This window comes from Colobus angolensis, unplaced genomic scaffold, assembly GCF_000951035.1.
Source record: "Colobus angolensis palliatus isolate OR3802 unplaced genomic scaffold, Cang.pa_1.0 Scaffold15, whole genome shotgun sequence".
Classification (NCBI taxonomy): Eukaryota; Metazoa; Chordata; class Mammalia; order Primates; family Cercopithecidae; genus Colobus; species Colobus angolensis.
In genome coordinates, this window is record NW_012114599.1 from 5,614,423 (window position 1) to 5,622,117 (window position 7,695).

General features: G+C 39.1%; 1 protein-coding gene across 3 annotated transcripts in view; it reads left to right on the forward strand.

Moving 5' to 3' along the window:
- Positions 1–326: 326 nt before the first annotated feature.
- Positions 327–7,695, forward strand: part of THADA (thyroid adenoma associated) — a 359,044-nt gene continuing 351,675 nt past the window's right edge. The window contains exons 1-5 of one of the 3 annotated variants that reach the window (XM_011935908.1): positions 391–442; positions 3,153–3,199; positions 3,629–3,728; positions 4,008–4,102; positions 5,138–5,268. In XM_011935908.1, the coding sequence (XP_011791298.1) occupies positions 3,653–3,728; positions 4,008–4,102; positions 5,138–5,268 (302 nt within the window). In that variant the 5' untranslated portion in view covers positions 391–442; positions 3,153–3,199; positions 3,629–3,652. Of the gene's footprint in view, positions 741–3,152; positions 3,200–3,628; positions 3,729–4,007; positions 4,103–5,137; positions 5,269–7,695 lie in introns of all 3 variants that reach the window. The other 2 variants (XM_011935906.1, XM_011935907.1) reach the window with 2 other exon arrangements.

Below are 7,695 nucleotides of genomic sequence, written 5' to 3' on the forward strand. Positions count from 1 at the left end.
GGCTCTAAACTCCACGTAGTTTTCTCCTAGACTCTGTACTGGGCCAACAGAGTGGGAGAAACGTAGAAGGTCTGGACTGGGACAAAAGCGCTTCCCAGGCGCCCAAGGATGTGAAGAGAATGACGTGCGCGCAAAAGCGCCGGTCAGCCCCACCACCACGAGGAATGCGCGCCACTGACCGTAAAGCGGCAGATTAACCAAACCCGATAGCTACAGCCCACCCCGGTGACGTCACGACCTCGTAGAACTCCTGATTGGAGGAGCTGCGTTTGGTCAATTCTCGCGATGACTCCCCCAGGTTACCCCTCCCTCCCTCTCTTCGCCCTGACCCGGTAGTTGACCGCGGAGCGCGTTGCAAGTCTTGGAGACGCCGTGGAAGGAGACCTGCTTCCGGGACTTGACCAGGCGCCTTCGACTCTTCTCAGACGCCGACGGGCACGAGGTTTGGCTCCCAGGTGTCTTGCCTGCCAGACCCGCGGTAGCGCGTGACTTTGCGCTCGGCTCGGCCAGTTTTGTTAGGGCCATCTGGCAAGCCACACCAATTCCCAATTATTGGTATCGCCAGGATTCGGCGGCTGTGAAACTGATTTCCGGTCGCTAAGGTCTCCATGGAGACAGCACTTTAACCCCTTTCTGCCAGTGTCATTTCTCAACTCCACGTGGTTCAGAAATCGCCCAGAGAATGTTTGTGGGAGTCAGCCAGGAAGGTGTAGAGTGAAGCAGCGTTCTAAAGGGAAGCAGTAAGTGGGACTTAGGAGGAGTGTAATTTACTGGGCACCTTCTGGCCTTGCGGTAGACACGGGATTTACCCCCTTGGGGACCCCGGTTCTTCAGGACACACGTTTAGGCAGGTATAATTACCGAGTCTGCTTTTGTATAGCCCTCAGAATGGCAAGAGCAAATCCTCCTGCAAACTTGCTTACCTTTCACCAGAGAATAGTCTCCCTAGTTACGTTCCCCTATCTCTTCTGGCTTTGTACAGTGGTTACTTTCTTAGGAAGCGTGCCTCAATTCCGCTAGATCTGACTGTCCCTTTACAAATTACTCTGTTGTCGACACTTTCCTAGCTGCGTCCATTTTTGGTTAAGTGGTTGCTCACCTGTCATTACTGTATTGATTTCTTACTTCCCAAACAGACCATAGGTTCTTAAGATGTAGAATGTCACTTAGATGTAGAATGGATTTTAGATACCAGGTAGTCCACCTTCCTGCCCTTAAAGACATATATCTCTTCTAGAACATCTCTGACAAATGTTTGTTAATTTGTTTTTTCGTCAAGTGTTTGTTAAACACCTACTATGTGCCAGTCACTGGTTTAGGAATTGAGGCCTGAAACAAGAACAAAACAGATTAAAGTTGCTGCCTTCATTCAATTTGCTACTAGGGGAGACAGACAATATACAAATGTACACGTTAGGGTAATTTCTGGTACTAGTAAGTGCTATGAAGAAAATTAACGGAAATGGTGTCTACGTGTGTTGGATTGGTGAGATTTTAGATAGAGTGGTCATGGGAGGCTTTAGAAAGTAATATTGCAGCAGAAACATGAATGGTGAGAAGTAGTCAGTCTTGCAAGAACATTAAGGGGCAGAGATACTGGGAAGTGTAAAGCCTCTTAGGTGGGAATAAAAGCATCAGGAAGTACAAAGCTCTTGAGATGGTGAAGAGGAGATTGGTTTGAGATGAAGAGTGGAGGAAGGCAGGGCCAGATTATTTAGGGCCTTGAAGGGCAAAATCTCAAGTTTTTATTATTTATTTATTTATTTATTTTTTGAGATGGAGTTTTGCTCTTGTCGCCAGGCTGGAGTGCAGTGGCACTCTCTCGGCTCACTGCAACTTTTGCCTCCGGGGTTCAAGCGATTCTCCTGCCTCAGCCTCCGGAGTAGCTGGGGTTATAGGCGCCCACCACCACACCCGGCTAATTTTTGTATTTTTTTTTTGGTGCAGATGAGGTTTCACCATGTTGGCCAGGCTGGTCTTGAACTCCTGACTTTAGGAGATCCACCCTCCTCAGCCTCCCAAAGTGCTGGGATTACAGGCATGAGCCCCCATGCCCAGCCTCAAGTTAAGAGTATTTAGAAACCCTTGGAAAGTTTTAAGGAAGAGAGTAAGTAATTCAATTTGATGAGAGTTTTTTTTTTTTAAAGAGATTGCTTTGATGACTGTAAACAGAATGGGCTCTTTGGAGGTAAGTGTAGAAGTTAGGAGACCAGTTAGGGGGCTGTTTCAGGAGTCCAAGACAAAATATTCAGTCATCTTCTCTTCGAATATTCCTGGTGTTGGGAAATTCTTTGTTTAAAAGGTAGCCCAGTCCTTAGTGGGACCATAGAGCTTTTCCTTTGTATTGATGTGGAATCTGTCTCCCTGTAGCTTGTACTAACTTTTACTAACAGCAAGACAGTAAGTCTATAGTAGACAAATAAATCTACTCCCTTTTTCTCCAAAACAGTCTAGTAGCTGTTTTAAGGCTCTTGTCCTATTGACTTTTCTCCAGGCCAAACACCTTTGGTTAACTGAGCTGTTCTCTGAAGGTGGTGCTCTCTAGGTCCTTCAGAAATCAGCTACATTGTTTGTTATGGCTCCTTAAAGTATGGCCGCCAGCGCTGCACCTAATGCTCTATACGTGTCACCTGACCTGTTTGGATAAAATCATGCGCTCTGATAGGCTGACTTCTGTGGTTTTTGGCTGTCATCTTGTGCTGTTGAGCTGTTTCAAACTACTTTTTGCCTCCTCAGCCTCTATTTCTGAGTTTTTTCCCCTAAACTAAATGCAGCCCTTTACATTTATTTCTATTTCATCTTGGTAAATTTTGTATTGCTCATTATTCCAGTTTATTGACCTATTTTTATTTCTGATTGCATCGTTCAACATGTCCTTCCAGATTAGTTTATTTTATACATGTAGTACATTATATCCTCTAATATTTTCATCATAAATACTGCTAAAAATGCTAACTGCATCAAGAAAAGAGCCCTATGACATTTCGCTACCAACTTCTTTCCAGATGGCATGGTACTATTAGTGTGTAGTTGTGTAGTCTTTGAGTTGAGTTGTTTAGCCTGTTATGAACCCGTTGATTTGTTAAGTATCAATAAAAGCAAACTCAAGAGAATAGTATTTAAAAAAATTTTTTTTTCTTTCATTTTTGCAGAAATCAGTACATGGTGGTACCTCCTGTTAGTCTAACAAGTCACTGAGGTTAGTTTGAAGTACTTTATTTTTGGAAAAACTCTGCTAGGTTTTTTTGGTGTGTGTGTTCACTAAAAGAAAAGTTTGCTATATTTTAAAATACAAAGACTGAATCATAGTAGGTAAAATAACTTTAGTCAGTAATAAACTTGAGCTTAAAACATTTTTCTTCTTCACATCAGAAATTCTTAGACAGTGATTCTTATTCTGGGGCAGTTTTGCCCCCCAGGGGACACTTGGCACTGTTTGGAGACATATTTTGGTTGTCACAACTTGGGAGGGAGGAGGGTGCCACTGGCATCTAACAGTTAGAGATGGGGATGCATGAAACGTAATGCATAGGATGATACTGTTCACAAAGAATGAACCCAGCCAAAAATTGATAGTGCTGAGTTTGAGAAACATTACATTAATGCCTTAAAGTCTTCTTTCTTGCAGTGACTACTGTTAATTCTATTTAAAATGGGTGTAAAGAAGAAGAAAGAAATGCAAATTGCTGTGTTGACCATTTGCTGTCAGGACCTTGAAACTTTGAAATGTAGGTGACTTCTGGTTTCCCTTATTTAATATATTTTTTTCTAGTTTGCAAGCAGAGTATTTTAATCACTGGGACCCCTAGCATATAATATTCAAATTATTTATATTTTTCCTTATGTTTTAGATGTAAAAATTTTCTTAAAATTCTGTCTTCAGACTATGTTCCACCTATTGCTTTGGTTTATAATTAAAAAATTTTGTAGAATGCACAACAAAGGCACAGTTTTATTTAACTTACTGTTAAATCATTGAAAACAATTTTTTTGTATGTGTTATATAGCTTTTGCTGATGTGGAAGGGAAAAATCTAGCTTCTTTGCTGTTACGTTGTGTACAACTCACAGATGGAGTGTCACAAATCCATTATGTTAAACAGGTAAGTCTGAATTGATATTCATGAATGCATTTTTAAGAGTACCATGCTATCAAGAATTTTAAAAACTCACTGACAGTTTTTGGCCCCTAATTATTGCATATCAGTTTATCATTAACAAATAGGTATTTTTTTTTCTTTTCTGTTTATTGTATAATATCCTCGTATTCAAAGCAGCAATAGAAGCCATATTCAGGCTTCTATCATAATTGAGCTGTAAATAGATAAGGTAGAAGATAATTGTGCATACCTCTTTTGTGGAGATAAGTTTTAAAATATATGAATCTTCAAAACTTTTTAGCAGGCACATTTAAAAGTTAATTTAAAATATAAATATTATACTTATTAGTATTTCAGTATTAGGATTTACCATTTGAGCACACATAGTTTTTTTTTTGGAAAGTAAGTAAATTTGTTACTGGTTTTTATATCGTGCTACAGCTGTTCTTTACCGTAAGCCGTTAACAGGTCTGTAAGTCTCTGTGGAGGTGGGTCTGGAGGGTAAAGAGAGAGTTGGGGACATGAGTTTAAAAAGTTAATAAATAGTGAAATAGGTGTTTAAGTCAGTATCTTTGACAGTGGAGTATGGAAAACATTTCACATTATAATTGACACTTTATTTTATTTATTTTTTTGAGACAGGGTTTATTTATTTTTTTGAGACAGGGTCTGTCTCTCTTACCCAGGCGGGAGTGCACTGGTGCAATCTTGGCTCAACCACAGCCTCAACCTCCTAGGCTCAAGCGATCCTCCTGCCTCAGCCCCCTGGGTAGCTGAGTAGCTGGGACTACAGGCATGCACCACCATGCCTGGCCAATTTTTGTATTTTTTTTATAGAGACAGGGTTTCTCCGTGTTGCCCAAGCTGGTCTCGAACTCTCATGGGCTCAAGTGATCTGTCCACCTCAGCCTCTGAAAGTGTTAGGATTACAGGGGTGAGCCACTGTGCCCAGCAATTGAGACTTTAAAGAGTATCTGGAACCATGTTACTTTGCTATACTTGATATGAGAAAAATTACTTCAATGTTTTGTATTATAGATTGTGCCTCTGCTGGAGAAAGTAGATAAAAATGGCGTGTGTGATCCCACTATTCAAAGTTGTTTGGATATTTTAGCAGGCATTTATCTTTCATTGAGTCTAAAGAATCCCTTGAAGAAAGTATTGGCAAGGTAAGAAAAAAAGGAAGGGAAATCGAGTGTTAAAAAGTGTTGAATTTGACCGAAAGTAACTAAAGTTCCTTCCTTGGTTTGATAAAACTGAACTGATACAGATCACAAAAAGTTCATTCATATGGTTTCTTCTCTGTTTTCACTGATTAATTACAACTTTTTAAAAATATAAGAAGCCTTCTTAGGTCACAGACTTAATAAACAGGCTGTGGGCTGTAGTTTTCTAACTCCTCCCTCAGTGCATTTACATTTATTGATTATGTTTAAATGTCATCTTGCGGCCGGGCGCGGTGGCTCAAGCCTGTAATCCCAGCACTTTGGGAGGCCGAGACGGGCGGATCACGAGGTCAGGAGATCGAGACCATCCTGGCTAACACGGTGAAACCCCGTCTCTACTAAAAATACAAAAAAACTAGCCGGGCGAGGTGGCGGGTGCCTGTAGTCCCAGCTACTCCGGAGGCTGAGGCAGGAGAATGGTGTGAACCCGGGAAGCGGAGCTTGCAGTGAGCTGAGATCCGGCCACTGCACTCCAGTCCGGGCGACAGAGCGAGACTCCGCCTCAAAAAAAAAAAAAAAAATGTCATCTTGCTGTTTTTTCCTCTTTTTGTCCTGTCTGTTCTTGGTTTAAATATATATTTACACAGATAACACAGGAATATAGCCTTGGTGTAAAAATTTCAAACTATATAGACGTATACGAAACAAAAGGTAAGGCTTCCATTTCATTGTTTAGGACTTATCTTTTCTTAGTAAAGATTGTCACTTACCATTTTGGTATTTATCGTTCTAGACCTTTTCTTTGAGGTCTGCATATGTGTGTTACATTCTACTTTTTTTTATGTATCTGTAAACGAGATTATATTCTACATAATGTTCTGTAGCTTGTTTTTTCACTAAAGAATGTCTTAGAGATATTTCCATGTCATATAATCCTTTTAAAAAAAAATTGTAGTAAAAGACATGTAACGTAAAACCTCAGTCTTAACCTTTTTTTTTTTTTTAATGAATTCTTTTTTTACAATTTTAATTTTTATTTCCATAGGTTTTTGGGGAACAGGTGGTATTTGGTTACATGAGTGAGTGGTGATTTCTGAGATTTTGGTGCACACATCACCTGAGCGGTGTATACTGTACCCAACAATTTGTAGTCTTTTTATTTCTCACCCCCTTCCCACTCTTTCCCCTGAGTCCCCAGAGTCCGTTGTATCATTCTTATGGCTTTGCATCCTCATAGATTAGCTCCCACTTATGAGTGAGAACATACGATGTTTGAGTCTTAATGATTTTTAATTGTATATAGTTCACTATTGTTAAGTATATTCACATTGCAGTGCAGTGATCTCTAGAACCTTGTCATCTGCAAAGCTCTGAAACTCTGTACTCATTAAGTAACAACTCCCCATTTCCTGCCCAGGCTTTGGCAGCCACTTTCCATTCAGGAATTTGATTATTTTAGATACCTCATATTAGTGTAATATTTGTATTTGTATTTTTGTGACTGACTTATTTCACTTAACGTAATGTCCTTAAGGTTCATCCCTGCTATAGCATATGACAGGATTTTCTTGTCTTAAAAAGCTTAATATTCTGTTGTATGTATATACTGCGTTTTGTTCATCCATTCATCTTTCAGTGGACCTTTGGGTTGCTTCCACTGCTTGGCTGTTGTGAATAATGTTGTTGTGAACATGGGTGTGCAAATAGTTCTTTGAGATCCTGCTTTCAGTTCTTTGGATATATACCCAGAAGTGGGATTGCTGGACCATATGGTCATACTATTTTTAATTTTTTGAGCAACTGTCATACTGTTTTCAATATGCAGCATTTTACATTCCCGCAAACAGTCCTTACTTTTTCAGCTATAAGTATTCTGTAATATGAATATACCAAAATTTAAATGTACCGTATGTATGACATATATGTATCTATGTATGGTACATATTACATGATTTATATTACATGTTTTAAAGTAATCACTTCCCCATTGCAGTGATACTCTTATGTATATAATTATATATGTGTATTTCTCTGAGATAAATTCCAAGAAGTGGAATTTCTGGACCAAAAATTAGGCCTGTTGAAATTCTCGTTAAATTGTACTCCCCTAGACTACCAATTGAGTTAGAATGCTTATTTCTTCTTCATATATTTCCAACATTGGATAATATGAATCTTTAAATCTGTTAAAATCTAATGAGTGAAAATGCTATCATTATAATTTATGTATCCCAGATTACTAGTGTGATTGAACATTTTTTAATGTGTGGAGTTTGAGTGACTATTTTTTCTTATTACATATCCTTTGTACATTTTCTTGTTAGAATGTTTTCTTGATTTATAAGACTTTCTGTATAGATGGTATGCCAAATACATTCCTTTGTTACTTGTCTTTTTTTTTTTTTTTTAAAGAGATTGCTTTGATGACTG